Source organism: Quercus lobata, chromosome 10 (assembly GCF_001633185.2).
Source record: "Quercus lobata isolate SW786 chromosome 10, ValleyOak3.0 Primary Assembly, whole genome shotgun sequence".
NCBI classification, from domain to species: Eukaryota; Viridiplantae; Streptophyta; class Magnoliopsida; order Fagales; family Fagaceae; genus Quercus; species Quercus lobata.
The window spans coordinates 46907680-46929043 of record NC_044913.1 but is presented as its reverse complement, the minus strand read 5'-3'; the positions used below and the strand labels follow the sequence as shown (position 1 = coordinate 46929043).

The window sequence follows — 21364 nt, the reverse complement described above, 5'->3', positions numbered from 1 at the left end:
TTTTATAGATTCTATTATTTTGTACATTAAAAAGAAATTTTTTACAACACTTTGTACAAAATCAATCATAGATAATTGTGAGCTTTAAAAAACTATCGAGTTACATTTTGATAGATCACAAAATGATTGAGCAAAAATGTATTAGAACTGTGGTGTATTTTTACCCCGCAAGCTTATTGTCCTCTTTGGGGAGCCAAGCCCGCAAGGTTTTGTTTCTCAGCCTTGAGTATGTAAGTCAAGGATTTTCACCTCAGGCCAAGGACTTGCCTTGTAACCATTTTGGCTTGACACCTTTGTCTCACATCAGTTGGAGATGTGCCTCACTCATGGCTTATAAGCCCTTGGAGCAACCATAAGTGTACCACTACTCTGCATGCGGGACAAAGGTGTCAAGCCAAAATGGCTACAAGGCAAGCCCTTGGCCTGAGGTGAAAATCCTGGACTTCCATACTCGGGGCCGAGAAACAAAATCTTGCGGGTTTGGCTCCTCAAAGAGGACAATAAGCTTGCGGGGTAAAAATACCTCACAAGAACAATTTAATATATTTTATTTTATTTATATTTTGTTATTATTGAATAGATATATTTTTTTAATATATTAATTTAGTTAGAGTTTTAGTACATTTTTTTATTTTTGAAAGGTTATATTATTTATGCATTTCCCTTAGGAAACTAATGCAGCAGAATACCTACAAGAAACAAAAAATGTTTGTTTTAGGAAAATAACCTTGAATTCACAATGGGTTCCTTAAATCCGCAAGATTTGGAATCAATCATAGAAAATTGAGAAGAAACTTTGAATTTTTATAAATCTAATTTGTCTTAGAGGCTACAATTTTTTTTAAATACTGAAAAGAAATCCTAGGGCAACTAGGAAAACGTATAACAAACCATAATTTACGGTAATCAGGAAATTAGGTGTCAAAAATAATAAATTTTACCAAAAACAACCAAATTAGGATAATTACATAATTGAAAACTACTATCTAACACGTCTCAAAATGAGAAACTACATCCTGTTTCGGGTGTATGTTTCTCCTATCTCACAGCTGGTGGGACCTACCAACTGAGGGTCCCACCAACTTGTGAGATGGAGGAAACATACACCCGAAACAGGGTTTAGTTTCTCGTCCCAAAATAGATGAGACTTTATTTTGACTTTTAAATAAAAAATTATTAAGAAAACAAAAATTACTAAAAGTGACAAAAACAAGGACTATGGGACCAAATTGAAAACATATTTTAACTTTGTGATTTCGAGTTTGGCCATATTTGAAATGACATTAAATAAATTATTTTAAATTTTTAGATTCAGTTCAAATCACTTCATGGACACCATTTTATCACACCTCTATATTATTCTTATTATTGTTGCTAATTATCATTAACGAACCACAATATCATTTTTTTTTTTTTTTTGTGTGGTAAAAGTACCACAATATCTTGTTATTATAACGTACTATCCTTACCATCCTTTGGGATATTGGATCTGCATAGTCAATCAAATATATTATATTGGACTAAATTGTGAAGGAAATCTATCCATAAAAGACATGTAATCAAAATAAATTACAATGAATATAATTTTGAAATAAAGGTAGAAGTAAAATCATACCAAAAATGAAGTTATCAAGACTTCCATTGGGCATAAACTCATAAATTAGAAGCCTTTCAATTCCTTCCAAGCAAAATCCTAGGAGTCTAACTAAATGTCGGTGTTGAAGCTTGGCCACTAACGAAACTTCATTCTTAAATTCAAGATCTCCTTGACCAGAATTTTTTGAAAGCCTTTTCACAGCACACTACAACAAAATGTATTTTTAGTGATGAAAATTAGTGAGGAAATATTTTTCGTCGCTAAAAATACAACTTTAGTGACGAAATATGCATTTCGTCACTAATAGTTAAAAAAATTATAACATTTAGCGACGAAAAATAAATTTCGTCACTATTGAGATCTAAAAAATGGGCGCCTGTGGAGGGAAATTTTGGCGGGAGTGTAATTAATCTATAGTGACGAAATATTTCGTCACTAAAAGTTGAAATTTTTAGTGACGAAATATTTCGTCACTGTAGGAATTGCTGTGGTATATTTTTAGTGACGAAATCTAAATTCGTCACTAAAAGTATACTACAGCGACGAAAGTTAAATTTCGTCGCTAAAAATGTTAACAAAATATAGTTTCTTTAGTGACGAAAATAATATTCGTCGCTAAAGGTTTAAGAAATTCTGGGTCCTTTTGTGACGAAACAGAAATTCGTCACTAAAAATATGCTACAGCGACGAAATTTAAATTTCGTCGCTAAAAATCATAACAAAAAAAATGGTTTCTTTAGTGACGAAAAAGAAATTCGTCACTAGAAGTAGGAAACAGCGACGAAAAAATTTCGTCGCTATAAAGTGGTCTTTAGCGACGAAATTATTTCGTCGCTATTGCCCACTTCTAGTGACGAATTTATTTTTCGTCACAAAAAGTGGTCTTTAGCGACGAAAAAATTTCGTCGCTAAAATACCACTATAAATACTCCCAAAAAAAAGAGAACCTCACACTCAGCAAAACAAAGAACTGAGAACTCACGCTCAAAAAAAAAAGAGAGAAACCCACGCTAGAAAAAAAAAAAAGAGAGAAACCCATCTCCGTCGACGCCATCTCCGACGACGTTGAAGCCGTCGCCGTCGAGGCCTATTACGACGACGTTGAAGCCGTCGCCGTCAAGGCCTATTACGACGACGTTGAAGCCGTCGCCGTCGAGGCCTATTACGACAACGTTGAAGCCGTCGCCGTCGAGGTCTATTACGACGACGTTGAAGCCGTCGCCGTTGAAGCCGTCGCCGTCGAGGTCTATTACGACGACGTTGAAGCCATCGCCGTTGAAGCCGTCGCCGTTGCCGTTGCTGTTGAAGCCGTCGTCGTCGCCGTCGCCGTTGCCGTTGCCATTCGCGACGATCGGTAAGGTTTTTCTGATTTTTTATTTTTTATTTATTTATTTATTTATTCTTTCATTCCCTTAGGCTCAGGTCTCTCAAGGTATGCTCTTTCCCAACAACACCCTTGGATTCTATGGAAACAAAAATGATTTTATTGAAACAAAATTGGAGTTCAGGTTGAATTTTCAGAGACCAGGTTTTTGTTGTAATTTTTGCAAGAAAAGTTTAAAACTTTGTTTATCTAATAATCTAAAACATGATAATTTTAATTTCTGTGAAATATTGAAACTTTTAGTGCTTTTGGATGAAGCTTGTATAAGTTGCTGGTGAGATTTTAAAATATAAAAAGCTAGCGGTGAATTTTTTTTGGGAATCAATAGAAAATAAGAAATCGAAGTATACTTACTAGAGCTTTGCTAATGGGTTCTGGGCAAATCACCTAAGTTTGGATTTTAATCCTAGAGAAGCCTGAGACTTTCTCTTTAATAGTGTGCTAAAATAATTTACAAGCTTTTTAAATAAAATAAAATCTGTAAATAACTGAATATGGATGACTAATTTTAAATAATAAATATAAATAGTTACCTTTGGCTATTACCAGCTGTTAGAGAGTAGAGACTGATCATAAAATCCTCTTGAGTCTTGAGTGTTGTGCTGATCGAGCGAGCTATTTTTATCCAATAAATTACTCTGTTTAATGATCTAGGAGTCCTCCTGTTTCTCAATCGTGGCTTGAGCTAGCCATTAATTAAATCTCAGTTTCTTCTTTCTTTCTTCTGTCGCTGAAGTAGGATCACTTACATATTACAACAACCTACATGTATTTACACACAAATTAAATTGGTGTTTTAAGCTAAAACAAACAAACAAACCTGTGTCACTATATGATGCTACTGTGTTGATTTTGATTAAATTTGCTTGTATTGTCTTTTTGGTGGTAATTTATTTATTTAGGTTTCATTAAACTAACAAGAAAGTTCATTAAACTTTTCTTTTGCAAGCTAAATTCACATTGTTTGCAATAACTTTGGATTTTTTCTGAAAGTTGTAAGCTTAGCTTGAGCAAAGTAAGTAAATTTTAGTTGAAAACCTTATAAAACTTTATACTTGTGATGTTGGAAATTGGATTTGTGATGGTATGTTGTGTTGGAGCAAGCGGGTGGCTTGCATGGTGTTATAAGGTGGTTTAAATACATATTGGGAGTGTTTTTAGTTTCTTGAAAATGTGAATGGAACTTGTTAATTAGATATGATGAATATTACTTTATTCGATTTCAATACTTGTAAGCACTCTATACTTGTGATGTTTGTGATTGGTTTTGTGGTGGGTTGTTGTATTGGAGCAAGCGGGTGGCTTGCATGGTGCTATAAGGTTGTTTAAATTCATATTGGGAGTGTTTTTAGTTTCTTGAAAATGTGAATGGAACTTGTTAATTAGATATGATGAATATTACTTTATTCGATTTCAATACTTGTAAGCACTCTATACTTGTGATGTTTGTGATTGGTTTTGTGGTGGGTTGTTGTATTGGAGCAAGCGGGTGGCTTGCATGGTGCTATAAGGTTGTTTAAATTCATATTAGGAGTGTTTTTAGTTTCTTGAAAATGTGAATGGAACTTGTTAATTAGATGTGATGAATATTACTTTATTTGATTTCAATACTTGTAAGCACTCTACACTTGTGATGTTTGTGATTGGTTTTGTGGTGGATTGTTGTATTGGAGCAAGCGGGTGGCTTGCATGGTGCTATAAGGTTGTTTAAACTTGTATTGAGAGTGTTTTTAGTTTCTTGAAAATGTGAATGGAACTTGTTAATTAGATATGATGAATATTACTTTATTCGATTTCAATACTTGTAAGCACTCTACACTTGTGATGTTTGTGATTGGTTTTGTGGTGGGTTGTTGTATTGGAGCAAGCGGGTGGCTTGCATGGTGCTATAAGGTTGTTTAAACTCATATTGAGAGTGTTTTTAGTTTCTTGAAAATGTGAATGGAACTTGTTAATTAGATATGATGAATATTACTTTATTCGATTTCAATACTTGTAAGCACTCTATACTTGTGATTGGTTTTGTGGTGGGTTGTTGTATTGGAGCAAGCGGGTGGCTTGCATGGTGCTATAAGGTTGTTTAAATTCATATTGGGAGTGTTTTTAGTTTCTTGAAAATGTGAATGGAACTTGTTAATTAGATATGATGAATATTACTTTATTCAATTTCAATACTTGTAAGCACTCTATACTTGTGATGTTTGTGATTGGTTTTGTGGTGGGTTGTTGTATTGGAGCAAGCGGGTGGCTTGCATGGTGCTATAAGGTGGTTTAAATTCATATTGGAAGTGTATATTTGTGTGTGCAACGTATATTTGTTTAAGTATTAATATAGACTTGTGCATTCATGAATGTGATAGAACTTTATCTCAGTGGCTTATAGACTTAGATGTTAGAATACATTATGCATGAGTTGTCCTTATCTTACTAAAGTAGGATTCATTTTATAATTGTAGTCAAACATGGATAAAAGTTGGATGACAATGGGTAAGACACCCGATGGCAGATTAAGTCATCCATATATTGAAGGGGTGAATGCATTTATTAATTCTGCAAGAGCGGTTGTGGACTTGAGTGGTAATATTCCGTGTCCATGTATTCACTGTGTGAATTGCTATCGACAATCTCCTCAAATTGTGCGTATCCATTTGCTTCATCGTGGAATTATGCAATCTTATATTAATTGGTATAATCATGGAGAACCTCGTGTATTGAACGAGAACATTCATGATAATGAAATGTCGGATGGTGATCATATGGATGGTATCGATGCCTTGGTAGATGACCGAATTAGAGGGGAACCAAGAAATGCAACCGAAGATGAGGAGGTGCGTCATTTTGACAAACTTGAGGAAGATGCAAAACGTGAGTTGTATCCGGGTTGCACTGATTATAGTATCTTGAAGTTTGTTATTGAGATGTTGAATGTAAAAGTAATGACCAACTTGAGTAATAAGGGACTTGATATGATGCTAGAATTGCTGACAAAGGTTTTACCGAAAGGTAACTTGGTTCCAAGGTCAACTTATGAAGCAAAGAAGATATTACGTGACTTGGGCATGTCATACGAGCATATAGATGCATGCAAAAATGACTGTGCATTATTTTGGAAGGAAAATGAAAATCTTGATAAATGTCCGGTGTGTGAGATGCCTAGGTACAAAGATACACGTACCCAAGGTAAGAAGATTCCTCATAAAGTATTGCGTTACTTTCCGTTGACACCGAGATTGAGGAGATTGTACATGTCAAGCCAAAGAGCTAAGGACATGAGATGGTATATAGACAAACGTGTGGACGATGGGATAATGAGGCATCCGGCTGATAGTGAGGAATGGAAGGAATTTGATTTGCAACATCCTGATTTTGCCCTCAAACCTCGCAATGTAAGGTTAGGGTTGGCTACAGATGGATTTAATCATTTTGGGAATATGAACAATAATTATAGTATGTGGCCTGTCATACTTATCCCCTATAATTTACCGCCTTGGTTGGTTATGAAGGAGCCATATTTTATGTTGTCCTTGCTTATTCCCGGTCCCCATCAACCGGGGAATGATATTGATATTTATTTGAAACCATTGGTTGATGAGTTGAAGGAGTTGTGGGAAGAAGGTGTAGAAACTTATGATGCTTATAGTAAAGAGCATTTTCAGATGCGTGCAACTTTGTTGTGGACAATACATGACTATCCTGGATTTGGTAACGTATCCGGGTGGAGGACAAAGGGTTATCATTCTTGTTACACTTGCAACGATCAACCATATTCAGAAGCTTTGGAAAGTAAAATTGGATTCATTAATCATCGAGCTTATTTACCTATGGAACATCGTTGGAGACATAGTCGGTTGCATAATGGTTTACCGGAGAAACGGAAGAGATCTTTAGAGTTACAAGTGGGAAAGATACAAGAGCAACTAGATAGAATGCCAAATATAATTTTAGGAAAGCATCCAAGTAACAAGAAGAGACAACTCATTGGGGAGCCAAATTGGTCAAAGGTAAGTATTTTGTACAAGCTTCCGTACTGGAAAAATAAGAAGCTTAAGCACAACATTGATGTCATGCATGTGGAGAAGAACATTAGTGAGAGTACTTATGGTACTTTGTTGGGCATTGAGGGGAAAAATAAGGACACTGATAAGGCACGGATAGACTTACAAAATATGAACTTCAGGCACACGTTGCATTTGAAACAACGTCCTGATGGATCATATGATAAACCTCGGGCTTTCTTTTCATTAAGCCCCAATGAAAGAGATGGTTTTTATGACTTTTTGAAATCAGTCAAGTATCCGGATGGCTATGCAGCCAACATATCAAGGTCAGTGAATGCAAAAAATGGTAGATTATCTGGTTTGAAAAGCCACGACTGTCATGTGTTACTACAACGAATTCTTCCAATTGGGTTGCGAGGGTTTGCAGATAAAGACATTAGTATTGTATTGTTTGAGTTAGGCAATTTCTTCCAAGACTTATGCTCAAGGACCCTAAAGCGGAGTGAATTAGAGAAACTAGAAGAACGTATAGTTCTTATACTATGCAAGCTTGAGAGGTTCTTGCCTCCAGCATTCTTTGATGTTATGGTCCACCTTGCTGTTCACTTGCCTCGAGAAGCAATTCTAGGAGGCCCGGTACAATATCGGTGGATGTATCCAATTGAAAGGTAATTAGATCTTTTGATGCATTCATCAATTGCATATTTCCCACGTGGTATAAAATCACATTCTGTGCGTATTTTTTCCTCGTAGGTATCTTGGAAAATTGAAAAGATACGTTTCCAACCGAGCTCGACCAGAAGGTTCGATTGCAGAGGCTTACATTCTTAAAGAATGTATTAACAACTAGTCTTTGTATATTGATGGGATCGAAACTATTCATAATCGAAGAGAAAGAAATGAAGATTTTGGTGAATCTAGCGAAGGATTGATAGTTTTTTCACAGACTGCCCGACCTACAGGTGGTAGGCGAAATGATGGCGACTTCTCTCGTGCATTGCTTGATACTGCTCATTGGTACTTGTTGTACAATAGTCCTGAACTAGAGCCTTATTTAAAGTATGTGATTTCATATGCATATATTGTTTAATCAAGTTTTGAATATTATGTATAATGCTTAGCTGAAAATAAATCATCTTATTTTTCGTCACAAATATGGCAACAAAAAATTGTTTTAGTGACGAAATATTTCGTCACTAAATGCAGCGGAATTTTGTAAGAAATGGTTTTAGTGACGAAAATTTTCGTCACTATATGTGTCTGAATTTTCTTAAAAATAGTTTTAGCGACGAATTTTTTCGTCACTAAATGTACCCGAAAATAGTTTTAGTGACGAAATATTTCGTCACTAAATATGATTTAATAAACTGAAATAGTTTTAGTGATGAAAATATTTCGTCACTAAATACTGTTTTTAGCGAGGAAAACATTTAGTGACGAAACGTTTTCGTCGCTAAAAGTTTTTTTTTTTAAAAACAAATCGGACTTTTAGTGACGAAAAATTTCGTCGCTAGGACTTTTAGCGACGGGGCTACAGCGACGAAACGAATTTCGTCACTAAAAGTCCAATTTCGTCACTAAAGGTTCTTAGTGACGAAAAACAGGACTTTTAGTGACGAATTTTTTCGTCACTAAAAATACATTTTCTTGTAGTGGCAATAACTTGTCCATTGGAGAGTTTACCCTAAAACCGTGTAAGATTAGAACATATTTAACCCTTTAGGCTTAACATGTGCATCATGACTACAAACTTTTCCAATTTGGGGTGGGGGTGGGGGGAAAGTGTTTGAATCAATATCCTATTTCAATCATGAGGCTGGTCCTGCCCATTAAATTATCCTTTTTAAGGTTATTGATAATGTTAGATTTACCTTGTAAACAACACCAAATCCACCTTGTCCAAGCTTATTTGCATCAGAAAAGTCATCTGTTGCAACTTTAATAGTGCCAAAGCCTAACTGAAAAGATTCCCCACTTCTAAACTCATCCACAGATTCGCCTGAACAAGAGGTTAGTGCATTATTTAAAACAACACAATTTAAAATACGTGCATGCAACAGCAATGACCTCTAAAAACTAATTATTTATCAAAATCTTCTAGATAGGAAACTCATGTCTATTAGTATATAATAAATTTTTGTTTGCTTTAGTGCAAGTCAATTTATTGACAGAACACGTTGATTATTTTTAATTTGTAGTAGCTAAGTATCATTTTATGAAAAAATAAATAAATAAATAAATAATCCCCAAAGTATGTCGTGTCTTACGTTAATACTTGCAGGGAAATTTGTCCTCATAGGCTCATAATATAGGTGGAATTTTTTACTCCCACAAATATCACACATATCTGAGAACTTTAGGAAGCACATCTACGTAACCAAGCACATAATTTCTGACATTTTTTGTTATTATCGTTGCAATAATTCAAATTTTGGGATAACAAAAAGAAATAAACGAATTATTTTACTTACTTTGTGGTTTCTCCTTTGGTTTCCTTACTCTTAAGTAGATGCAGAAGGAGATTATAATTAGTACCACAAAAGAAATAATGAGTACAACTATGATGACTGTTTGAGATTTGTTACTCTCCTTTCCTACAAAACCAAAAATATGTTTACATAATAAAATCTGACAGATGTATGTTAAAAGATTCAAATGGATACATGGATAGAGTAACAATATTAAAATTAGTTTTGAAACTTAAGAACTTATAGGGAAAGTAATAAGGACTCCTTTATAAAAAGTTGTCAGCTTTTGACCTGATTAGATGACCAATTGCCCCAAAAACTTAAAAATTATTAGGAAATTATAAGTTTAATCATTTAACTATAATTCTAACGGAACTTATTTGCTTTTATACAACTTTTTAAAGTCTTTTTTATTTCTTTAATCAACATTCAGCAAAGCAAATAAGTATTCACCAAAAGGTTGCATCCAAATGGATTATATTTTAAGCTTAATGGAATTGGTACCTTTTGCAGCAGGGGTGTTGTTTGATGCTGGAGGAGATACTGATGGTACTGGAGGCGGTGGTGGAGACAGTGATGGTGATGATGCATTATCAGCTGTGGCGTCATAGAAGAGACCGACCTCAAACCTTAAATTACAGCTGGGTTTGATAACTCTCCCACCTTGCTTCCCATCACAACAATTTGGTATTTCTCCCATAGCCCCAGTCAAGCAATCACTGCAATCTTGATCGGACAAATCAGGTGTGCACTGCACAACTGAATATAGTGTTTGATTGTTTGGTGCTGTTGCATTTCCCGCTGCAAACTTACGAAGAGAACCACCTGCAGCAGCTTGAACTCTTTTGCTATCCAACAAGGTTATCAGGTCCTGACTGAACTGATCATAATTGGCTGATACATTATTTGGGTTCCACAAATAGATAGAAGGACTAGTTTCCTCGATGTTAAATATGTCGCGGAATGAGTAGCGTAACATGCACTCGTCATACCAGAGGGAGAAGATTTGTAGCGTTATTGACGCAACTACGGCAAATATCTGGCTTGACGTCTCCTCTACAAAGTCCAAGTGAATATACTTTGTCAGGGCTTTTGCCATAAGAAAAATTGTAGAACCCATAGTCAATTTCTGTGTTGGAGGAGAGGGAGGAGAGGACTTGATTGAGGTTTGTATAGTAGGTACTGTTGCTTGCGTAGTTACCCTTGTCTAAGCAGTCAGAGTATCGGAAGTCTGGCTGAGCAATGGCTTGAGAAATCAGTATGCAAATGGAAAAGAAGAGGAAGACTTGAAGAAACCATTGCCATGTGTTTGAGGCAAGACTTGGGTTAAGAAACTTATTATTTAAGCTTTTAGAGAGGGAGGTGAACTAGTGGGCTGAGTAAAGACTTCGAAGAAAAGGAAGTCCATGATTTTTTTGAAATATTCAACCATTTGTTTCTCTATACTTTTCAGCCAAACTAACGTGTCCAATTTTTCCATGTAAATACAAGCGCAAGACTAATGGCATAAGAGGAATTGATCAACAGCGTAAGTCTTTTGGGAACGTTTATAATGAACAATATTCCACAGCTAGATATAGCCTTTTTTTTTTTTTTTTCTTTGATTTGGTATAGGGGATAATTACTAGTAAAACTTTATATGTTTTCTTGACATGATGATTGTACTTGTTTTCTTTGCCCTAATAAAATAGTCGGTCTTTAATAAAACTAGTCGTTTACCTACAGAATGAGTTTGAAAAAAAAAAGGTCATTTTTTTTTTTTTTAGTTGGAGTAGTAAGCAAAAATTCATGAAATTAAAAAAAAAATGATATTGAAAGAAATAACACAAAGTTTTATTAATTAGGTAAAAGAGAGCAATATTGTTTTATTTATTAGTTTTTTGTGGGAAGGAATAAGAGTCTTACATAATGACTAATGTAAGATTAATTACTTTTCTTCATATTGTGTGTTTTTTCTTATAATGTTTTGTCTTTTTATTGCTTTTATTTTTAAATATAATTTTTATAATTGTTTTGATTGTATGGTAGAAATAAAGAAATAAACATATATTGTTTATTAAAATCACAATCTAATACAATTTTTAAATTGAAAAATTTCTAATAATTCCCATGGCACCAAGATTTCCTGGTCAATTCCCCCATTGGTGTTAACATGCTTCTCTTCTTCGTACTCACTTAACTTTCATGAAAGTTAATACAAATATCTTTCAGATTTGAGTACCCGGACAACTTCTATAAGGAGCATCCCATGGGTTTAATAAAGTCATCAAAGACATGTTATTTTACATAAGCAAATTAAAATTCATAAAAACAATCTATGAATCCAATTTGATCTCCAAGACCCTAAAATTGATGTTCCTTATGCATGAATAATGACCTTTATATAATACTTACACTGTGAATCTGTGATGCTGCACATCCGTCGATCATTGATTGGGTTTCTAAATTTTGATGTTTATTATTTTTGTTTAGAATGGTTTTTTTTTTTAATTGATAAGAATGGATTGGTGATGAAAGATGTCACTTAAATAGGTTGTAAAACCTTATTTATATAAAATGCATTGTAATATATATACCAAAAGGTGCCTATTGAAAAGTTATAACCCTTTAAATGTAATATACCAAAAGATATCCATTAAAAGGTCATAGTCCTTCATATTTGAATATACCAAAAGATGCCTATTGACCCAAAAAAGTGTCTATTAAATGAAAATGTGCCTATTAATTGAAAATGTGTCTATTGGTCGAAAATGTGTCTATTAAATGAAAATGTACCTATTAACTGAAAAGGTGTCTATTGGCCAAAAATGTAACTATTGAATGAAAATGTGCCCATTAACTGAAAATGTGGTTATCAAAAAATGAAAAGTCACAATTGTTCGATATTTTTAAATATATAAGTGTTCATAATGGCTTACCTTCCATGCAAAAAACAGAAGAGTCAAAACTTAAACCAATATTATTTATATTTAAAAAGTAATGATTAACATAATGTCTCTAGCATAATTCTCCCAAATATGTAATTTTAAGCAATAAGTAGCAACTGCTCGATTTACATCTTCAATATCACCTTTAAAATCATGAGCAATCATATCCCCTATCCTAAGATCCAATATCAAATAGCCATATCATATATATATAAATATATATATATATATATATAAGTTTGACATTGTCTAGAAAAAATGCAATTATAAATATAGTGAATATATATATATATATATATATATGGATTCAATACTTCACTTAGTTTTGAATAGTTACCTACCATCTATATGGAAGGAGGAAGCAACAATATGATTCAAACACATATAATTCACACTAAACCAAAAATCATGAAATATCCTCATAATAATTCACACTAAACCTTCATAATATGAATCAAACACATATAAGAATAGAAATTAAATTAGAAACAATTAAAAACCTTATAAGAAGCTACAAAATAGAAAAACAGGGAAAAAATTAAAATATTTTGAAAAGAGAGGGCTAACTGAATTTTTAATAGCATCATCTTCTTGTTTGTATTTCTTATAGCAAGGAGTTGAAGACTATTTTTCAAGACCTCATTTAGGTATTATAAGGAACATCTTTCCTTTCCATACAATAGTTAAAACAAAATAAATAATATATAATCCATAGAACTTCAGAAAACCATGAAAAATACAAACCTCTCTTGTAAGGTCAAATTCACATAATTAAGCCTATCACCATCTAATTTTTTACAATAAAATATGCAATTAGAATGGTTACAAAGTATCTCCCATATGCCACACACAGAAACCTAATCGAAAAAAGAAAAGAAGAAAGAAAAAGCTATTTAACACTTTCTAAGAAGAAGAAGCGGGCTGGAGACATAGGAGAAGACGTTACTATGTTGCATGTGTTTAAAATTTGTGGAGCACCTACATTTAGGATTTGTGGAGGAAGACTTTAAAACTCAAATAATAAAACCAGAAAACCTATAATGGAATATAGCAGTGGCGACTCTAGGAAATTTTTTCAGGGTGTTCCTCAATAAGTATAAATTACACAATCTAATAAAAAGAAAATTTTATATATTGACAACAACAACAATCAAAAAAATACACAAATACATAGAATTTACAATTGCCTTCTACGAGTTTTCATATTTTGAAATTGTTGCATAATAGTCTCATTATCAATGCTACAAGCTACATCTTTTTCAATATATACAATCAAGCAATCATTCATCCATTGATCTCTCATTCGATTGCGCAGTTCATTCTTTACATATTTCATTGCTGAAAAACTTCTTTCTACTGTTGCAGTAGCAACTGGAAGGGTCAAAGCTAGCTTCACCAGCAAATAGACTAATGGATAAGTCTCGTGTTTTCTTGTGCTCACTAACTTTTCAGCAAGTTCACTAACTCCTTGAAGCCCTAAAAAGAAGTCATTGCTGCGTATATCAAAAATATAATTCTGCAGTTGAGAGTCAAGTGCCAAAATATCTGTCCCAAGAAAATCAGAGGGATAGAACTTAGCTAGACGTATCAACTTTTCCTTATCGAAAGCCACAAATGAATTACTTGGATTCAAGCAAGCCATACAAAGTAGCAAATCGGTATTCGCCTCAGAAAAACGGTTGTTAAGCTCTTGAAGTTGCATATCTATGACTGTGTAGAATAGCTCAACACGATAATGATGTAAATTTGTATTTTGTTGGGTGTTGCGTCGCGGCCTCCCACTAACTACAAATATCGCTTCCATGTCCAAGATAGGAATATCATGTGAGGTACAAAATAAAGATACTTCAGCCAATAAAGATGCCCATCCATCATCTCTCATCACTTGCAACCGTTGCTTAGACACTTTTACAAGATCCATAGCATTTACTATATCTTGATTTTTTTTTTTTTGTAATGCTATTGACAACTCATTTGTGATCCCTAAAATATTTTTCATCAAGTGTAAAGCAAAGACAAATTCAAAAGAAAGAATTGACCTCATAATAAATCGAGCTTCAACTTTTTGGTCGGAGAGGCCATCTTCTTCAATAATCTCTAGTACATCAACAACAGCAGAGAACATCAAAATCAAACTGAGAATGGTCCCATAATATGATCCCCAACGTGTATCACCAGGACGTTTAAGATTTGTCTCTTGATTCAAACCTTGCCCACTTCTACGTACACCATTCTCTAAATCTTCTTTAATTTTGGCAAATTGTGTATCTCGAAGAGCATCTCGTCTCTTACAAGAGCCTCCAACAACAGTTACTAAATTACTAACCACATAAAAAAATTCAGCAATGTTAATGTGATTTTTAGTAACAGCAACAAGTGTCAATTGAAGTTGATGAGCAAAACAATGGACATAAAATGCTGACTTGTTCTCTTTCAAAATTAAAGTTTTGAGACCATTGATATCACCTTGCATATTACTAGCCCCGTCATAACCATGCCCACGTAGGTTCGATAAACTCAAATTATGTTCACAAAGTAAACATTCAATAGCATGCTTGAGTGACAAAGCGGTAGTACTTGCTACATATACAATACCAAGGAATCGCTCTATAATAATTCCTTCTTTTTTCACATAACGAAGAACGAGGGCCATTTGTTCTTTCACTGAGATATCACGTGACTCATCAACTAATATTGAAAAGAACCCATTGTCAAGATCCTTGATGATGGCTTTGGATGTTTCACATGCAATTGCATTCACAATATCTTTTTGAATGTCAGGGTGGGTAAGCTTGCAATTTTTCGGAGCTTTTTGCAACACTTCATTGATAGATTCATTGTGATCCCCCAAAATTGTATAAGCTCAAGGAAATTTCTTTTATCACTTGAACCTTGAGATTCATCGTGACCACGAAAAGCTAATCCCCAGCATAAAAGGAATCTTATGCAATCAACTATTGCATTTAATTGAATCCGATAGTCAATTTTATCTTGATTTGATTGCTTAACAAAAACATTTTGAATGTGTTGCTTTTCCTTCAACAAATCATTACTCTTCTGGACAGCTTGGTAATGAGCACTATTAACTCCTCCAACATGGGAATTTAACTTATCTTTCTGATTCCAAAGTTTGAATCCCTTCGTTACAAAAGTGTCACCTCCCCCTTGCTTACCAACATCTTGTCCAAATAGGTAGCAATAAAAACAGAATACTGCATCTTTGTCTATACTATATTCCAACCAGTATCTATCTTTATACCATTTGGATAAAAATCGACGGGGCTTTCCAGAAAAATAAGATATAGGGTAATCATCAATGTGTAAAACAAGTTGACAAGGGCCTTTTGTTAAATAATATCTTCTTATTTCATCATGATGATTAGGATGATAAGATGATATTTTTTCTCGTAGCCCAGGATCTGAAGGAAGATTCTCTAAGTTAAAGTCAACACAAATTCGCTTAAAAGATGAAGATGAATCTTGTGCAGGAGCTGAATCTTGGGTACGTGGTTTTCTTATCAAATATTTGTCCATAATTCTAGCAAAAGAATAAACAAAAAACTATAAATTTATTTGAAATATTAATAAAATTATTAATTATTGTTGTTTAGTTGTTTTATTAATTTGTTTGTTTTTTATAAACTATAATTTGTTACATTATTGTTTCATTAATTATAAAATTATTAATTATTATTTAGCCTAACATAATTTAATTTATTTGTCTTTTATAATGCATTGATTAATTATACTGTTTTAATTATTATTGTTTAGCATAACAATAAACTATATTACTTTAATTTATTTGTTATTAATTATATTACTTTAATTTGTTATATTGTTTAGTTCTTTGTGCACATTACACTAAAAGAGCTAAACATTATACATCTCATGTGCAGTATAATAAAAGCAGTGTAATGTGCAACACATTACACTGCTTTAATTATCATTTACTGTCCGGTCCCATGTGCCCACTGCCCGTCAGCCCATTTATCCCTACCCCACTCAACAGACAAGCACAAATCATCCCCCAATCACAACCTGCCAATCAGAAAATTTCACAATCACAATACATATTACTAATTAGCAACACACACTAAGCCACTACCCCACAGACAAAAGCAACAAATAAAGCTATAAGATAAAGCCAAAAAAACAGACAAAAAAAAAAAATAAAGTTAAAAGTAAAGATTGGTTCCCAAAAAAAAAAAAAAAAAAAGGAAAGAGTAAAGATTCGGCACAGCCAGCCAATCAGATTATTCCAGTTCAAATTTCAAAAGAGAGAGAGAGAGAGTTAATGACTTAAACACTAGAATAAAAAGAGAGAGAGGCATCAAACTTTTCATTTCATCATTTCATGGTTTTCATTTCAGTGTGAGAGAGAGAGAGAGAGAGAGAGAGAGAGAGAGAGTCAGAGAGAAAAAGGGGGAGAAATACCTTGAGGCCGACTGGCTGAGCACCGGAACAGCTGAGACGGTGAGACCGTTCTGATCTGCGACGACGGGCAAGTGACGACGGGCCAGTGACGAGCGACGACGGCGGGCGACGAGCGACGACGGCGGGCAAGCGAGGGACGACGACTAGACGAGGAGCGGCGGAGGTCACGGAGCGAGCTGCGCCTGCGAGCAGTGGCGGCGCCACCGTGGGTTTGGTTTGCTCTGGGTTTGGGGTTTCTTTTTTGCTCTGTATTTTGTTTCTTTTTATTTTTTTTGATAAACGCCTCTGTATTGCAGTGTTGGGTAATGGGGTTTGATTTGTTTTTGCTTTGTATAGAGTATAGACTGTCTTGATCTCTGCCAACGACGTGACCGTGGTTTGATTTCTGATTTGCTCTGTTATTTTATTTTATTTTTTTTTTTTTTGGGTGAGAATCCATGGGTTTTGCTACCTCCGTATTATGTTGGGCTTTCCGGGTTTGCCGTGGGCAGTGGGCTTGGTTCTGTTAACAATTTTTTTTTTTTTTTTTTTCAGATTTTAGTTCAAAATTTTTTTTTGGGTTTTTTTTTTTTTTTGGCTTGAAAGTAGGACAGATAAATTTTTTTTTAATTATTTAATTTGAGGGTATTCCTAATTTTTTGATTTAGGGTGTTCCTAATTTTGGGATGAGGGTGTTCCTAGCATAGATTAAATATAAATTTTTTTTTTTTTTAATTTTTTTCAGGTTAGGGTGTTCCTGGGAACACCCTGGCCTGTACGTGGCGCCGCCACTAAATATAGCATTAAAACTTGCCAAAAATATATTTGTGAAAACCAAAGGTTCTCCATGTTAGAATAATGTGGCCCAACATAATATATATATGATGCCTCTATTATTAACAAATAAATATTCAGTCTCTTGTGAAATTATGCAATATTTTTATAATGTAAGATATTGATATATTGAAATAGGTCTACTTGATTTAGTAGACTAAAATTATGAATGCATTCATTGTAGTCCTTGACTTGACCATATCCATCATGATGTAGCCTATTCTGATAGGTATATTATTGGACCATGATGGAAGGGAGGTGCAAGTTAAAATTGCTCAAACTATGGAAGACAATAAGGGCTAGTCTTTCAATGGTTAGTGCATAATAATCTCGAAAGTCCTTCCATAATGAGATTTATGCACGTTGAGTGTTGGCTTTAATAAATCTATCGTGTCAATACCAGTAACTTGAACTCCTATTAAAGGTGTTGTCATTATAGTAGTTCTGGATATGAATGATAGATGAATCCATGTATTAGCATGGAGTTACAAAAGTAATAACACATTAATGAACTTCTTCATTAATGAATCTAATTAATAAATTTGTTTATTAACAAATGTAACATTTCTGTTACATGAAGTGTTATTACGATAGGAAGGATTTTATGGCTGGTCATGTCCTTTCTAAATATTATAAATATTGTCAAGGCCACACTTGCAAGGGGGTGTGAAAGAGAAAATAAAGCTCTTGTTAATCCTGACCAGCTGGGGAGAGCATCCTGATTGCTTGTGAGGTCCTTGAATAACATAATCTAGTATGTAAATTTCTCACATCTTATTGTTGATTTTTATTACATATGCACATGATATAATTGTTATTTGATAGATGTATTATATTTGTTTCTCTTGAATTATTACTTTTTAAGTATAATTCCAACACTCCACTGTGCATAGAGAGATGGTGAAGAATCATAATGAACTTGAAGTTTTTGAGTTTTGTCTCAAGAAATATAAACTGAAATTTATTAGGAAATGTGTAAAATTTATAACTACCTGCAAGAACAATGCAACTGAACACCAATAGGCAACAATAGCAAAAGAATTGTACTGAAATGGTTTGTATAAGAACCAAATGAAAAGGTACATTGTTTTGTGTTTTTAATGGTAGACATGGCATTAATTTATGTAGCCACATGGCGCAATAAGGATTGGTCAACAAAAAGTCAAACGTTTCGGCTATTAGTTATTATTAGTCGTTTAACCCGTGCGATGCACGGGTTAAATTAGTGAATGAGTTTGGAAGGGAAAAAAAAAAAAGCATTATATTTGAGTTTAAATGGTTACTATTGAGACTTTAAAAAGAAAAATAGTTAGCAACATAGCATAGATGCATGGAATGCTTGTGAGGAGATGGGTCGATGGCTATATCTACCCACAACAGCCATTGGAATCATTTTAAAAAAAATGTAATCATAAACAGGTAATAAATAACACTGTATAACTAAAAGAAAATAAAAGGACATAAGAAAATGACTTAATATTTTAAAAATATATTCATAGTTAATTAGAATTTTTTTATAGAAAGTAATTAATTGATATCAAGAACATGATAAATTTAGGCCTAAAAAACCAACTGCATAAATAAATCTTTAAATTATCATTTTAAAAAAACATTTTGTGATTAATACTGAATCAACTATGTACAAAAATCTATATAGTATACACGTCTAAGTATTACTCTAGTCTTTGTAGTATATTATATGCCCATACCAACTTAAAAGGAAACTGTGTAGATCTAACTAATAGAGTCACGTAACACAAATATTCTAATAAAACCACTGGGAGATAGTTGGAAACCAAGGCCCAAGTGAAAGTGAAAGATGAAATAAATGAATGAAACAAATTTAGTAATTTTTTTTTGGGGGTATAAAATAATAAAAGTAAGGATGGAATTCAATCAAAAAAAAAAAAAAAGGATGGAATTCAATCAAAAAAAAAAAAAAAAGGATGGAATGGTATTTTATGTGTACCTTCCAAGAAGTTGCCTTTCTGCTTAAAAGTTGCCAAAGTAGAAAAACTCAACTCTCTCACATGACTCTCATCTCCTCTTCTACAACGCCACTTTTTCTTTATCTTTTTAATTCTTTCCCCTTCTTAATTCTCTTCATTCTTATTTTTTCTGTGACATTCCCTTGTCTCCTTTTTTTATTTATTTTTTTAATCTTGTTTTCTCTCATAGTGATTCTATAACTCTCTCATATGTTTTCAATTTTTCATTTTATTTATGTTTCTTTTCCCCCACAATAAGATCATCCATTGCTTTCATTCTCATCTTCTTCTGTCAAATGCTGTAAAAGTTGAAAAATGGGAAACTGTTGGGTTTGGTGGAGTTTGGACCTATAAAGTTGAGAAGTAAAGAGAGACGCATCAAATCACGAAATTAAGATTTTATTATTTTGGCCTTTCTATTTTTTTTTTCTTCTATGTTTTTTGTGTCTTTGTTTTACAATTGTATGGTACTTGTATCCAATGAAACAATATAGTTTTTTAAAGAGAATTAAGTCAACTTCTGTTAGTGTTAGACAGTTTCGAGGTTAATAAATATAAATAATGTGGTGCACCATCGTCGCTACCGACGCTAATTGTTCCATTTTCTTCAACAATGATTCAAGAGTACTCCTTGAAAAATAGCATAATCAGTAGCCAAAATATAAAAGAAATAGTAGAAAAACAAAGGTAGATCAGAATGAAGTGATAAATAAGGACGAAAATGCACCTCCTGTTTGCTTAGTGGTAATGACTTGGAAGCGCAGTGATTTTCATGAACATGGTGATCGCTTGCTTTATTGGCGTTGAGATTGTCAACGATTTTTTTCAAAGGCAGAGGTGTGTGGTTGGAAAAGAAAAAGTGCTTGCAAATTGCAGTTTTTTTGTAGTTCGGTTATATTTATATGTACTGAGGGAAAACAACTGTATGATATAGTGCAATGATTTGTTTCTTTTTGTTGTGGTTAGTTATTTAAAATTCCATAAGATACAATTGTTCAGTGTCTTATTTTGCAAAACGAAAAGACAGAAATTGTTTGGTTTTTAAATGTAGTTGTGTGGCATAAATTTATGTAGCCACGTGACGCAATGAGAAGTGGTCAACAAAAAGTCAAACGTTTTGACTATTAGTTATTATATAGATATAAATAGATAAAAATTATAAGTTTATTACAACTTTTGGGAATTTAGGTCTTGTTTGCACCACTCTCTCCCAACTAGGGCTATCCACGAGTCAACACAACCCATGGAATGTGATCTAAGAGAATCAACAAAATACAATAAATAATGGGAGCAAAAGAAAAGAGAAATACTAAGTTAAGCAAAACATTATCTAATTTAAAACATCGCATGGAATTTCTAAAACTTTTCTAAAGGTGGATTTTGATTCACTCTTTATCTTAACTCTTTGATTTGTCTATTAAAATATTTTTATATGTTCTAAATTTTAAATCTTGGGTAATATTTTCTTTCTATGTATATTTTTCAAGATGATTCCATTTGTATAATTTAATATTTTCCAATTTTCTGTATTTAAATCCCTCTCTCCCAACTAGGGCTATCCACGAGTTAAGTCATCGAGTTTGGGCTCAACCCTTGGATCCGACCTGATCGGGAGGAACATTTCTCAACCCACCACTGATCGAAAAAGTTGATCGGATTAGATAGATCAAGCCTTCAAATGGTAGCCGTCAGTTTTGGTGTCGTTGATCTAAAAAACAACGACAATCTGGTAAGATAAAAGTGAAAATCTAGTAA

General features: G+C 33.5%; 1 protein-coding gene and 1 pseudogene across 1 annotated transcript; one reads left to right on the top strand and one right to left on the bottom strand.

Annotated features, from left to right (window-relative positions):
• Window positions 1-5443: 5443 nt before the first annotated feature.
• LOC115964848 lies at window positions 5444-7829 on the top strand. Its single transcript, XM_031084084.1, has 2 exons — window positions 5444-7647; window positions 7733-7829. The coding sequence occupies exons 1-2, from the start codon at window positions 5444-5446 to the stop codon at window positions 7827-7829; spliced, it is 2301 nt and encodes a 766-aa protein (XP_030939944.1).
• A 1613-nt stretch (window positions 7830-9442) lies between these two features.
• On the bottom strand, window positions 9443-14295 carry LOC115964847 (annotated as a pseudogene).
• Window positions 14296-21364: the final 7069 nt, after the last annotated feature.